The sequence below is a fragment of the Sitophilus oryzae genome, unplaced genomic scaffold (assembly GCF_002938485.1).
Source record: "Sitophilus oryzae breed Bouriz unplaced genomic scaffold, Soryzae_2.0 scaffold_178_pilon_pilon, whole genome shotgun sequence".
NCBI lineage: Eukaryota > Metazoa > Arthropoda > Insecta > Coleoptera > Curculionidae > Sitophilus > Sitophilus oryzae.
In genome coordinates this window covers 644,108-658,690 of record NW_022146490.1, presented here as the reverse complement: position 1 = coordinate 658,690, position 14,583 = coordinate 644,108, and the positions used below count along the sequence as shown (strand labels likewise).

At 34.1% G+C, this 14,583-nt stretch overlaps 1 protein-coding gene across 1 annotated transcript in view; it reads right to left on the bottom strand.

Annotated features, from left to right (window-relative positions):
- LOC115882619 (pheromone-processing carboxypeptidase KEX1-like) overlaps positions 1-14,583 on the bottom strand; it is a 107,971-nt gene that overhangs the window by 77,706 nt on the left and 15,682 nt on the right. Inside the window, exon 2 of the mRNA XM_030900812.1 lies at positions 658-881. Within this exon, the coding sequence (XP_030756672.1) occupies positions 658-867 (210 nt within the window). The 5' untranslated portion in view covers positions 868-881. The remainder of the gene's footprint in view (positions 1-657; positions 882-14,583) is intronic.

The following is a 14,583-nucleotide window of genomic DNA, read 5'->3' as shown; positions in this document are numbered from 1 at the left end:
TTGAAATTACCAAATATAAGTAAAAAACTTATGAACTGGCAGTAAAGGTCCATTTAAAAATATGGCGCGAACTTTTAGCTCTGCCAGTAGCCCGCTTGGATCGCGTCGAGCGCGTGTTTCCAGGCTTTAACATAGGAGTTTTCATTTCTTTCAGTTAGTTATTCTATGCTTTGAACCATTCAGGAAACCACTTTGAGCCATGCTATAGTATAATGCAACCATGAACACTTGTATTATCGTAATATATTTTAGAATTAAAAAATATGCATGTTTAATACCGCAGGACCGATAATACTAGATACCGCAAAAAACGGCATGCCAAGTTGGCTTGGAAATGACGATCGATGACACTTCTCATTCTCTCTTAGTTTTAATGACAAATCAATTCTCCTCCAGTTTCACAAAGAACCAATGACAAACTCAATACTATTTATTAAAGGGGTTTTAATGAAATATGATTTTTCACTTAATGAATAAAGAAAAACGTTCAATGTCACTCATTTTATTTCTAAATCACGGGACCAAAAAAAGATAACCCCGAAATCCCAAAATTGAAGTTTTCGCTCTACACGCTAAATTACTTTAGCCGCATTGTCTGTGGTCGTCAGACTAAATCAGTCTACCACCTAAAATTAGAATATTAGCCATGGTAATTACCTTCTTATTGTCTCGGAACTTGAGCCAGCCGGAAATAACGGTTTGGTCGGGCGTGCCCGGCGTCTCCGTGACCAGATCGAAGTCGCTCTCGCCATCGGAATCGGAAAGAATATCGATATGGTGGCTGCGGATGCTGCGAGCGGGGCTGCTGCAGCAGGATTCGGTCAGTCTTCTGGTTGGAAGCGGCGAGTTGTAGGCGCTCTCGCACATGGTTCTGAGCAAATCTGAAATACAAACAACAACCGTTTTGAAACTCATAGTTTTAGAAAATTTAGAATAAAAATTGTATAGGTTTTAAATCAAAAACTTTCTTTTTTTTCAAACGTCACAATAGTTATTTGTGTAACTGGTGCAAAAAAGAACATATTAGTCTCTCGACGCTTGAGTTTTGCAGCTCGAGACGAAGTCAAGAGCTGCAATCATGCTGAGTGCAACAAATATGCTTTTTGCACATGTTGCACACAACATTTTTTCTACGATCGAATTGAACTTCTTATTTCCATTGTTTATTAAAAAGTTTTTACAGTAATTCACAAAATAATATTACCACTAACAATGACACTATAAACAAATATATTTTTATTTTTTTAATAACTTTTTTTTGAGTTCATTTTAATTTTAATGTCGCAGTTTGAAAGGTTAACTAAGATAATTGAATAATTACTAAGTCAAGCTTCATTTCCAGTAGTCTTTTGAATTTTATTGTCATTTCTGCCTGTGGAAGTCTCGGGTTCTGGAATGTTGCTGAGAGGTGTACAGTAGTGGTACCTTGGTTTATCTACCAGGATTTAACAAATTTTTACAAAAATTTACAAATTTTTTCTCTTTAGTTAAAGTTATCATTAATAATTTCAAAGTGTTTTTTACACTAGTGTAAAAAATATGTTACGTTTTGCACTGGTGTTTAATACAGTAGGTAGTGTAAAAAATAGCTACTTTTTCACAATCGCAAATAAATATATTATTAAACTATATCTAAAATGTCAAATTCATTACCATATTTTTTTTATATATAATATATTCTACTTTACTTGATGAAATTTTGATACAAAATCTAAACCGGGAACATCAAAACAAGGGAAAGTCATATATTAAGGTGAGTCATATATTGTAGTTAGAAAACTTTCTTGAAATTTACAGATATGTGATGTGAAGAAACAGCTGATACATCCTCTGGAACCTTATTCCTATGACTGCTGGTTTGGAAAATGTGTTTACACCTAAAAAAAATAACAAAATAAAAAAATAATAAAATAAAAAAAATAAAAAATAAAATAAAAATTAAATGAATAATTCACAAAACTATAATAGAAGAGAGAGAGAGGAAAAAGTGCAGATTGGTTATACAAAAAAGCCAATTGTACGCGTAAGTAAGAAGCTACTCAGAATGACATAAATAAATATTTTCATGAAAATTACACAATGTAAATCTAGTTTTATAATTTTACTTTACTTCACTTTTATAGCCCTGTATCACAGTGACTCGAAATGTTTTTAGCTTTAAACTTAAATTTTACATCCTCAAATCCTATTTGTAGATCTAAACTAAGCTTAAAGAAAACATGAAAATCTCTTTTTATGAACACAAAAACCAATCTGATCAAGAATACCCCTCTTAAATCTAACTAAATTCTGTTTTTTCGTTTCAATAGCCCCATTTTGAGACCGAAACTACCCCCGAACGCACCATACGTTTATTCTCCCCATCCCTCATAATAATAAACCAATAAAATTATCTTTTCTTCTTCCCCATACGCCAATCAAGTTGAGCCCTTGCCTCGTGGGTTACGCTCGGTCCTAAATTTTACACCGTCTTGCCCTTATCTCGCGCGCCTTACAACCTGAGGGCATTACGTAATAATATTAGCGCCCTTGTTTCGTCTCTTGTTCCGGAGACTTGACGTGGAAAGTTGCCTTGTTCCTTGTTTACATGGGATAGAAGCAGGAATCTATTTTTTGGTTTACCAAGATAGATGGTCTGCCCCTATTAACATTCAATTTGAGTGATATTTGATGAGATTTAAGTGTAAACGATCTTCAAATAGTTCTACGATGGCTCTAAAATCACTGATGGATTGCAGAAAATTTTTTGATGTGAAACTTTTTTATGCACGATAGGAGTAAACATTGAAGGCCGTGAAAAGTGGTAACGTTGACGTCTTAAGGTTTTAATTTGGACGACCTCAAAATATGCCATTTATTTTATTTTATTTAAACCAAAATTTTTGAAAACATCTTTTTTGAATTATACAGGGTGGACCGAACTGTATTCCGGAAACTTCGGTAGCATATTCTGCAGATAAAAATACGTAAAAAAGTTCTTATAAATGAATGTTCTAAATGCCTAGTTTCGGATATACAGGGTGTTGAAGTTTCATTTTTATTTCGATTTTTATCAAATAATTTCTGAGGTAACGTCAATATTTGGATGAAAAGTGGCGTTTAGGGTTTTTTTGGCATGAGAAATTTGATTTTGATATCAATATGACTCCTACATATAGGGGGCGCCATCTACATGTGTTTTAACTGTTTTGAAGTGTAATATCTTTACGTCCGTTTCTGTATAAAACGACCGAGTGAAAATATATGTATTTTCTCTTGGTAAAAATCTAACCTAACCTAGCAACTGTCCTCAAGATATTTAAAATTCAGTCTAATAACTATTTAGTCATCATATTTAATTTATGTCAATGATGATGAATATTGATATCATTTCGGTTCCAAATATCTCGAGAACCATTTACTCGTAGCGATTTTTTACCAAGATACCTTTTTTTACGCAAAAAAACGTTGCAAATTTATATTTTTTTACTCATTAGTTTTATACAGGTACGGACGAAAATTTATTACTCTTCAAACCAGTTAAAAATGTATACGTGGCGCCCCACAAATATAAGTCAATTGACATTGTAAGGCTATTTCTTTGGTTCTGTAAAAAATAGCCTTATTGACGCCCAGTGAGAAATCTAGATCTCTCGGGCGCCACCTCTGTTATTTATAGTGGTAGAGGTCCACATTTGCCAGTACGGGTAGCCTTTAAACAGTGGAGACTCCAGGTATGAAGGGGTGCAGGTAAAGTCAAAATAAAACAATAAGTTTCAATTAAAATAATATAAACAATCTTTATTAAACTCTAGCGCAGGCGTGGCAAGATCGCGAAATCAAAAAGTTACTAGTTAAACTCTATCTTAACCCGGAGAAGAAACTTGTCTTTCATTTGTTCACTAGCCCACAATCCAACCGTACGTGAAAACAGTACCCCACGGTCAAAATTGTAGGTTTTTCACGCTTTCCCTCCAATCACGGATGGATTAGGCACAGGAAGCGCCTTCCGACAGTACTTGTGAAAGTACTGACCAAAGGACGCTACCTAACTGCTCTGCATAGTCAGCCACCTTTTGAAAGACAGAGAACGGCCTTTCACAATTTAATGTAAAGCCGCTCACCGCTTTTCCGAAGGCGTTGGCTAAGACACACGTTCACGTGACTGAGTGAGGAAAACTGAAAGGAAAGTTTTTAAACGACAAGCTTCACTTGATGAAAAACGTGGCGTAGCACTATACTAGAAAAGACACTGCGCAAGACAGGATATTGCGGAGGGTGCGGGGAGTAGTCGGGTGAGCACTTTCTAGAAAGCGAGGCTTTCTATCGTATTCTTCGTTCGGCGGAGCAGGGTGGAGCTGTCGTCTATTCGCCAACCCAGGTACCGAGCATTGCACAAAGAATACAAGGTATGATATTGCGCAGGTTGGTCGCTACGTCATAGGTGATAACTGGCGCTATTGGTCAGCACTCTCCGCGCGCCAGTTCAAATCGTCAAGATATTGTTATAAACCTGTTTTTTTGTTTATATACCGTCATTGAATTATCGCTAAGCAAGTTAATGTGGAGCAGTGCGTAAGGAGTCGGGCTAGGAAGCGAGAGACCGGAGTTCGATTCTCGGCCGGGACATAACTTTTTATTTATTTTTTAAATACTGTTGTATTCTATAGTTTATTTTTGTAGTATAAAAAAAGAACTATTTATTCTGTTATTTTTTAATCTCCGGTATTAATATAAATTGATTGTTGGCACAATACCTCATTTAATATAAAATAATATTCTACTTTTTGAAATGTATCGGGCCCTAATTGTACCTAAAAGTAATATATTTTTAGTGATATACCATATTGTAAACTATTTAATATTTCAGTCACTTAAAAAGTTAATTTGCATTGAATAATTGCCTACCATTAAAGGAAATTTGAGCTATATAATCCTTGATGGTCATATTCTGGGTATGCAAATACTTCCTCTAAATTTTGGGTTTCGTTCAACCGATTTATTCTCAAAACCTGAAACATCTACATATAAAAAGAAGCACAGGTCACTAATTATAATAGACTTCACCCTTGGAATTACTTCTATCACAATTACAATACATTCATCTGCATTGGCATTTTCTACTTTTCGATGGGAAACTTCAACTTCCCAACATTTTTTAAATGATGTAACAATTCCTCTTGTGGTTACTTTTCCATAGATATCCTCATCTCTGTCCTCATGTGAATTCAGAGACAATGAACATGAAAATTATTTACCATAAACATCGCAAACTAAAAACCTAATAAACAATTTTATACCGAATATAGAAATAAATTTAGTATTCTTACCTATAATTATCGTCCAAATCCATGTTAATAGATAATTATTTTTAAATATATTTTTGGAACTGCTGGTTTTAGTAATTATTAAATTAAACGAACTAAAAAGTCTTAAAAATAAACAATTCTTAACCATAACCACAAAAAATGCAGATCTCCTGACAACTTTCTTGATTTTTTATTTATTCATTATTTTCCTAGTGACGTCACAGGTGGTATGCGCGAACTGAACGAAATTGGAGCCGCTATCGATCATACCTTGTATTCTTTGTACCATGGGTACCGAGTAACTGACGACTTTTGATTTTCTAACGGTACTGCTCTCGTCTACAGGAGTGGGGAAAGCAGCACACAGTAGGGACAACGGCGCGCGCCGTATCCCCGCGAGTATCAATCGATGCGAACCAAGACTCTACTACTTGCTTTTAACAAAATAATTATCTTATAAATAATTTGATAATTAAAAGCTAATTAATTTAATCACTACAAACTAATTATCACAAAAATGAATAATTAATAATCAAAATCAAATCCTCATGTCAAAACACTCCCGGACATTAATTTTCATCCAAATATTGGCGTTACTTCATAAATTATTTGGAAAAATTCGAAATAAATATGAAATTTCTACACCCGGGATCTCCGAAACTAAGCATTTTAGGGCATACATTTATACGAACTTTTTGACTTATTTTTACCTACAGAATATGCTGCCGAAGTTTCTGTAATGCAGTTCGGACCACCCTGTATGAAAAATACGTTTTTTTTTCTTTAAAATATATTTTAAAAATTTGCTGATTAAACACCTTGTTTGTCTGAATTTGTTTAAACAAAAAATTACAATCTCGCTGAATCTACTCAAATTCCACACCGAGAACGAAGCGGCCAATTTATGAAACTTTCTCCCGAAAATTATCCGCGTCTTCCGCTCGAGCAGTTCGAATGTTTTAAGGCCCCCAGTTTTTAAGGTATGCGATTGAGGCGTATTTAATTTTCCTCTTAAATTTTCCAGGTCTTTCTCTTATTCTTCTTCTTCTTCTTCTTCTCTTTTTTTATGACTTAAAGAGTCCGAAGAGAAGAGAAAATTAGGGGAGAGTTTTAAGCGTTTTGGAGTATACTAGATACCCCTCTTACTCCCCAGGAACTTCACTACCACCACCTGAGGGGACGTGCTCCATTTTTTTATTTGATTAAGTGCAAAGACGATTAGGCTTAAATATGAAAGACGCCGAATTAGATAATAAAAAGCTTTAGAATAAATGAGCCATAGATTAGTATAAGGGTATTTGATGGTTTTTTTTTGACTGATGATAATTATTAGTCAAATTGTATGTAAATTCTATATATTCCGGAAACTTCAGCATCATATTCTGCAGATAAAAATAAGTCAAAAAGTTCGTATAAATGTGTGCCCTAAAATGCTTAGCTCCGAAGATACAGGGTGTTGAAGTTTCATTTTTATTTCGATTTTTTCCAAATAATTTCTGAAGTAACGTCGATGTTTGGATAAAAATTGGTGTCTTTTGACATGAGAAATTTGATTTTGATGTCAATATAACTCCTACTTGTAGGGGAAGCCACCTACATATTTTTTAACTGGTTTCAAGAGTAATAATTTTTTGTCCGTACCTGTGTAACAGCCAAATTTGCTCGCTACGACCTCTAGCGTGTGGTAGCTCATAAATTATCGCATATAACTATTATTTTTGCATCATGTTTACTATAATTTTATTGTTAAATATTATTTTATTTAAATTTTACAATTATGCAACCCGATATACACCGCGATATTATACAGCTACAGCTACACAATATTGTTACTGGATGCGGCCATCAGCATTAGAATTTTCGTCGACCTCTCTTTATCTTTGAAATCACCTGTGCGTCACCTGTCACTGTCAGATCAAATCAGATGTTTTTGGATTTATTTATCCTTTGTTTTGGTTATTGAAATATTATAATTAACAGATAAAATTTCGTAGTTAAATCGGTAATTTTTGATGTGGATCGCAGTGTGCAATTCGTTCATTTAATTGTGGGAATTTCTGAGTTAAATTCGTTCATTGACCGGATATGGAATATGGCAGTGAAAAATATTCAAGAACATCGTTTTTTATTTATGACTTTTTGTGAGTTGGACTAGAGTAGATACATCGTTCTCTATCTATATCCTGGAGGGAGATTTCCGGTTGAAATCTGGTTTTGTGAAGGAAGTCCAATCCTTGTGTGACTTCTTGTGTATCGCCCGACTGAAGAACATCGTGTGGAGAACTGGCTGTTTTGTGAAGCATTCCCTGTTGATAGTTAACAGGTCTTCCTAGAGAAGGATTACGGCTTCCGAAGCACATTTGGTCAGAGACGCGGTTGGATTTTGTTGATTTGTATGGACCGCCGACCAATTTCCGCAATGGGATAAAAATAGCCAAATTTTCCGACCGTTGTCCCGATTCCACGTGCCCAAGAAGTCTCCGCGAGTTCCAAGGTATGCTATAAGTCTTCTGCCTATTCTAAATCAATGCTCAACTGATTTTTGCTCATATTGTTGTCCGGTTTTCGACTTTTTCACTCCCACGTAGTGTAGAAAGATTAGTTGAGTGTTATCTTTCTTAAATCTTATTTAGTTGTTCGTAATTGTAGAGCAAGAAGACCGATCCAGACCGTACAGCACAGAACAGTCCAGAATTCCATCCGTTCCTGTTGTCCGTGTAGAGGTACCCGTTGGACATCATAAACCCTCATTGAGGTAAAGTTCAGATTTAATTAGTCCTTCTTTATTACCTTTATTAACTCCTACACGTTATACTAGTCCTTGTTCTATAATTGAGGCTCTTGTCTAAGACAACCAATGTTATTTAGGGTTTTTTATGTTCACCTTTTGAAGTCCTACACCTGCCTGTACATTTGCTGACGGGCTCCAGTGACAGTACACCGAGCTGCTGTACCCTGCTGTAGCCACCCCATAGCTATACACCGCAGCTCAGCCGGAGGAACTTCCGAGTAATTTCAAGACTGTAGAGTAAGATTGTTTAGATATTAGTATAATTTTAGATTTGATTTATTGGTATAAACCATCCTGGACTGTATCTAGTATTAAGTTAGATAAGGGGTTTGACGTCATAGCTTTAGTTATAGCATTTGATTTAAATTCTATTTTCTCTTCCAACCTTTCGATTTAAATTTCTTAACATATTACATTTTACATTTCGTTCATTTTTTTTATATATATTTAACTTTATAATAAATTGCTTAAATATCTTTAGTAGTATTATTTACAGTCTAGTCTCATAGTTAAGTTAGAGTCACTTAAGTTTAACGAATTATAGTAATATTTGAAGTTCATGGTAGTTGCACTCAACAGTTCGAGGTTAGTGTTGAAGTCTACTTAATAGTAACAACTTTTATGCCGAGTTCATAGAGTATAATCTCGTGGCGCCCTTTTATTAAGATCTTTGAACCCCGACCACCCGGCTGTTAAAATTAAAAAGCTAGTGGCCTCTATGCAACTCATCCCGATTAAGTAAACTCGTGTTTTATTGAAGTTCAAATTAGAAAAGGACGCGGCACCTGTATAAAACTACTGAATAAAAAATATACATTTACGACGTTTATGTAAAAAAAGTATCTTGGTAAAAATCGCTAATAGTAATGGTTCTCAAGATATTTGGAATCGAAATTATCAATACCTGTCATCATTGATATTAAACATATTGACTAAATAGTTATTAGACTGAAATCATAAATTTGAAATGTTTTTGAAAAACAGTTGTATCATTATTTTTTCGCAAAAAAATGTATAATTATTTTAAAATAAAAAGTTCCCAAATTTATAATTTCAGTCAAATAACTATCTATTTAACATGTTTATTTTTTGGCAATAATGACATTGTATTGACTATTTACTAATTATTTAATTACGTAAAAAATCACGGAAATGTATATTTTTTTACTCTGTAGTTTTATACCGGTACGGACGAAAAGTTATTACTCTTCAAAACAGTTAAAACACATGTTGGTAGCGCCCCCAACAAATAGGAGTCAGATTGACATCACAATCAAATGTCTCTTGTCAAGAAACTCCCAGACACTAATTTTCATTCAAATATTGACGTTACTTCAGAAATTATTTGGAAAAAATCGAAATAAAAATGAAACTTCTACAACTGGTATCGCCGAAACTAAGCATTTTAGGACATACATTTATACGAACTTTTTTGCTTATTTTTATTTGCAGAATATGCAGCCGAAGTTTCCGGAATACAGTTCGGACCACCCTGTATTTATATAAAGAAATAGAGATTATTAAAATTTCACCGTTAATCACTAGTGTTTTTAAGGCTTATATTATTTAATAGTTTATGCTCTACCGTTTTGAGTCTACAGTTTTATTAGCAATATATATTTAAACTTATAAATAAATAAACGGTTCCTTTAATGGTTAAATATAAAACTTTAACACGCGGAATCGCACATTAAACGGCTCGTTAATTCGAATATATACAGAGATATTAAAGTTTGGACTAGTTGGAATTGCTTTAATTGCACTTCTAAGAATACTGTCGAAGACATTAACTACTGGAAATTTAATTAAAAGCATCGCCACGAGTCTTGTGTTTAATGGTAGTGAGAAGGGCAGTATAAGTCAGTTATGTCCTTTTCTGTTGTTACATAGCATTAACTAATAGTAATTTTGAATCACAGCCTATTCATACGAAGTATGTTGACTTACGATCATTTGCATCAAAATCTGTGGCTTATGTAGATATTTCCTTATTTTTTGTTATTAAGGGAATGCCAGAACGGTTAACACTTTGCACTAACAATATGTAGCCTCAATGACAGTATGAACAGACGTATACAGGCAGTTATAGCAGCCAAGGGAGGCAATACAAAGTATTAGGGTATTTTTTACAACTTTTTTTCTGTTTTTGTATACTTCAGTATTACAGGGGTTTTCTTTAATATCGTTAGTTCTGTTATCGTTATTAATGTTTATTAAAACCAGGACTGTATTGTTACTTCTTAAAGTTATTCTTAATTTAGTATAGAGTATACAATGCAGCGTAATATGACGTTACGATAATAATCACCAACATCAAAAGGTAATAATAATTGAAAAAAATGCAAATTGTAGGTTGCAAGTTCATTTCCCTCTGAAAAATTCCTTTAAAACCAAGGCATGTGTAAACATGAATCCAAAAACAAAATGCTCAGGAGACATGGTTCTGACAGAAAAATAATGTTTTAGGAAAATATGGTCACGAAATAATTGCACAAGGTGTTTTAAAGTTAAGGTTAAAAACGCTAATCAAATTTTCCTTTAATCAAACTTAAATTCAAAGTCATATAAAACTTTCCCCTTTATTAGACCCTCCAAAATTACGAATATACCCCATTTTTGATTGAGCATACCTTTTTCGCGATATCCAAAAAGAGGAGAAGTAAGTAAATAAATAGGAAAAGTTTTAAAATGCGCTCGATGGCAAAAGACTTTAGAGGCTTTGGAGGATCCGCTCTTAAATTCAATTAATTTTGTTTGACTAATTGGTCTCAACTTCTTGATTATAGCTTTGCTCTCCGCAGATATACAATTCCGAAGATTAGGTTTATCTTTCGTTCAAGTTTCTTTATTAAGCGTTGAAGGTATATTCGCAATTAAAGTTGACAGCAAAACATTTATTACTCTTTGGTGTTTTGAAAATATGTTTAAAATTTTTGAGAAACTTGATATAGTTCCGAAATTTCTTATTCTGTGTTTTTGTTTTCTTAAAAGCAGAGAACTACAAGATAATGTTTGATTTGGAACCTTTGGTGCTACTTCAAAAAAATAAATTATTTTACCGTAGTATATTAAAATTAATTAATGCTTGGAATCTTTAAAACAGCTTCTACACTATCCCCGAAATGTTTTCGTGAGGCTGACTATCACTGAGATATATAAAAAAAAGTCCTTTGCCTCGGGTACAGATACCGCCAGGTTTTGGAAATAGCTCAAAACAAAACAAAATTGAATGAGCCAACAGGAAACGCCGAAAAAACACGTCCTCCTCACCAGTAGCTTTCAGACGCTTTTAAGAGTCAAAAGTAGGTAGAGGCAAACCGAAGTGGGTCAAGACAACTGGAAATAACCTAAATGCGATAAAGTTGGACAACGAAATGCGACCTTGGCCTGCTTCGAAGAGTTCTCCGCATAGTGTAGAGGCTGTTTAAGACCGGACCACCGTAGTAGTAACATAGGTAGAACCGGACGAATTAGCGTATACCCGTCCGCCGGATAAAAACCAGGCGAAAGAATGCGATAAAGTAACAATAGGTAGATATGTGATAAGAATGTTTCAGAATTTGTATTTATTCGTGTTTTAATAGCCAAAACGAATACATAGATACTCGCGACAGTTCTCCTGTAAAATTTATTTTTTAAGTAAAATAATGGATGTTTACGAAGTTTGTGAGAAAATTCAAATTGTAAAATGGTATTTCCAAAATAGGTCTTATCGTGATATACAAACAATGTTTCCACAAACTTTTGTAAACAGGCCAATTCCATCTTTACTTACTATATCAAGAGTTGTTTTTGATAATTTTGAAACACATGGGTGAACACGAATATTTGAACAATACTTTTCCCAAGTGTTTAATTAGTGGATATGGAACTATTTTGTGGCCCGCTAGATCAGCAGATCTTTCTCCCAATGATTTATTTTTGTGGGGTTATGTAAAATCCAAAGTGTATGGTCATAATAGGGCTAATCTGGATGAGCTTCAAGTAAAAATACGAGAGGCTTTCCAAACTATTAGCCCTTATATTTTAGCCAATGTCAGACGGGAATTTTACGACCGCCTAGGCTTCTGTCTAGCACAAGAAGGTGGTCTTTTTGAACACTTGTTATAACTTTTTTTTATTTAGAGTAATATTTTAGTTTTTTGGGTTTAGAAAATTTATTTATTTTTAGTTGAAAATGAAAATAATAAATACTCGGCACTCCTCGCGTCGTATTCCTAGTCTGTCACGACCGACCCGTCCAAGCACAACTGCAACTGCGTACTGCCTGACCAGCTGACTAGCCGGCAGTGAATTTTGAGTACGAACACAAATAGAGTAAACGTAAATTCGTCCGGCAACTTGCTAGGTTACTAGTAGAATGGTCTTCTCTGTATAAGTGATAGGTCCTGACAATCCTCGTCAAAAAATTTTCTTGATTTAAATAAGAACAATCTTCGGGTTGTCACGGGGTTTTTAACAAGACACTGTCTCCCCGATAAACACCTCAATAGATTGAAGATAAGAAACAACGCCGAATGCAGATTCTGTGGGGAAAATGGGGAAACACCAGAACACCCAACCACAGAGTGAATCGAGACGACAACCATTCGTACCATAAACTTTGGTACGACTGATATCGAAAATGGAAAACTAACCTCTGTAAAACCGTTTTAGAAACTGATTTTTGTCAAAACCCTGAGACTATAGGATGAAGATTGAAGAAAGAGGGACACAATATACACACCTCCCATACAATCTACCTCCTACAACTATTTTCAAATTGTATTTTTGTTACACCGATTATCCCAAGTCCTCTTTTATGCAATCGCTGACTCACTTTCCACTTTAAACAACGCTCCTGTTTCGGAATTTCTGCACCGACGACTACGCCAATACGAATGCCCTCCCGCCGCTCCCGATATTATCTGGGATTTATCTAAATTTGCACTTTTATGGAAAGCGGGCGGAAGCGGGAAGGGGCGTGTTACTGACCTGAACTCCGCCGAGACCCGCAAACTTTTAAAGTTATTATTTGGAAAGTTTCTGGCAAATCTCGCAGCCCGTCTCAAATCTTTATTGCGTTGCGAATATTTATACAACCTCGCCGTACGTTCTGCATAGTTTTTTTCTCCGTACTTTTCTGCCAGTTTGTTTATTTTTTCTTAGCGGGCGAGGTCGGTAGGAACATGAATAATAAATGTCGCGAAAAGGAATTTTTCTGAATAAATAAAGTTTTGCATCTACGTTTCGGGAAATATGGACATTAAAGAGTCAAATATTAATTTATTGGAGAAAGTTTTTGTTGTTTAAGAAATAACCAGAAATATACAGGGAAAAAGACATTCTAATAAATAAGACAACACTGGAAATAGTAGAAGAATATACAGGGTGTTTCAAAACAAATGCGAAAAACTTCAGGGGGTGATTCCTTGCTCAAAATAAAGGGTAGTTTGCTTTATAAACGTTGGGTCAAAAGTCAACCATTAGGGAGATATCGCGGTACAAAGATGGCGGAAAAATAATGTTTTTATTTTTTATCTTGAAAACGAAAAGAGCTAGACTAATGAAATTTTACGGAAGCATTACTGTTATGAAAACACACTTTCTGGTAATTTTTTCACTTTTTTAAAATGAATGGAAGGGGTTGAAATAAACTACCCCTATCATTCTTGTTAATGAAATTTAAAGAAAAATCTTATCAAACACATGCAAAAAAAATTAATTTTGATAGTTTAGTTTATTTAGAAACTTTTTTATCTCTTGTGTTTTTTTGATAAAACTCACCGATTTGAAATTAAAAAATAAAATGTAAAGCATTACATGTCAGGACAAAAACATTTTTTAGATAAAGGATCTAGTGGGCAGCTGTATTTTTTTAGGAAAAAATCTAGTCGGCCGCTGTCACTTTTTAGGATGTTTCTAATATTGTTTTATTTGACATTACCCTACTGCAATACGTTATTATCTAGATTATTATTATTATCATTATTATAACTAGATTCTTAATCTAAAAATATTTTTAGTCCTGACATGTAATGCTTTACATTTTATTTTTTAATTTCAAATCGGTGAGTTTTATAAAAAAAATACAAGAGATAAAAAAGTTTCTAAACAAACTAAACTATCCAAATTATTTTTTTTGCATGTGTTTGATAAGATTTTTCTTTAAATTTCGTTAACAAGAATGATAGGGGTAGTTTATTTCAACCCCTTCCACTCATTTTAAAAAAGTGAAAAAATTACCAGAAAGTGTGTTTCCATAACAGTAATGCTTCCATAAAATTTCATTAGTCTATCTCTTTTCGTTTTCAAGATAAAAAATAAGAACATTATTTTTCCGCCATCTTTGTACCGCGATATCTCCCTAATGGTTGACTTTTGACCCAACGTTATGAAGCAAACTACCCTTTATTTTGAACAAGGAATCACCCCCTGAAGTTTTTCGCATTTGTTTTGAAACACCCTGTATATATTTGGGACAACTAATCACGCACAGCTCTGGATCTCTACTACCAGAAATCA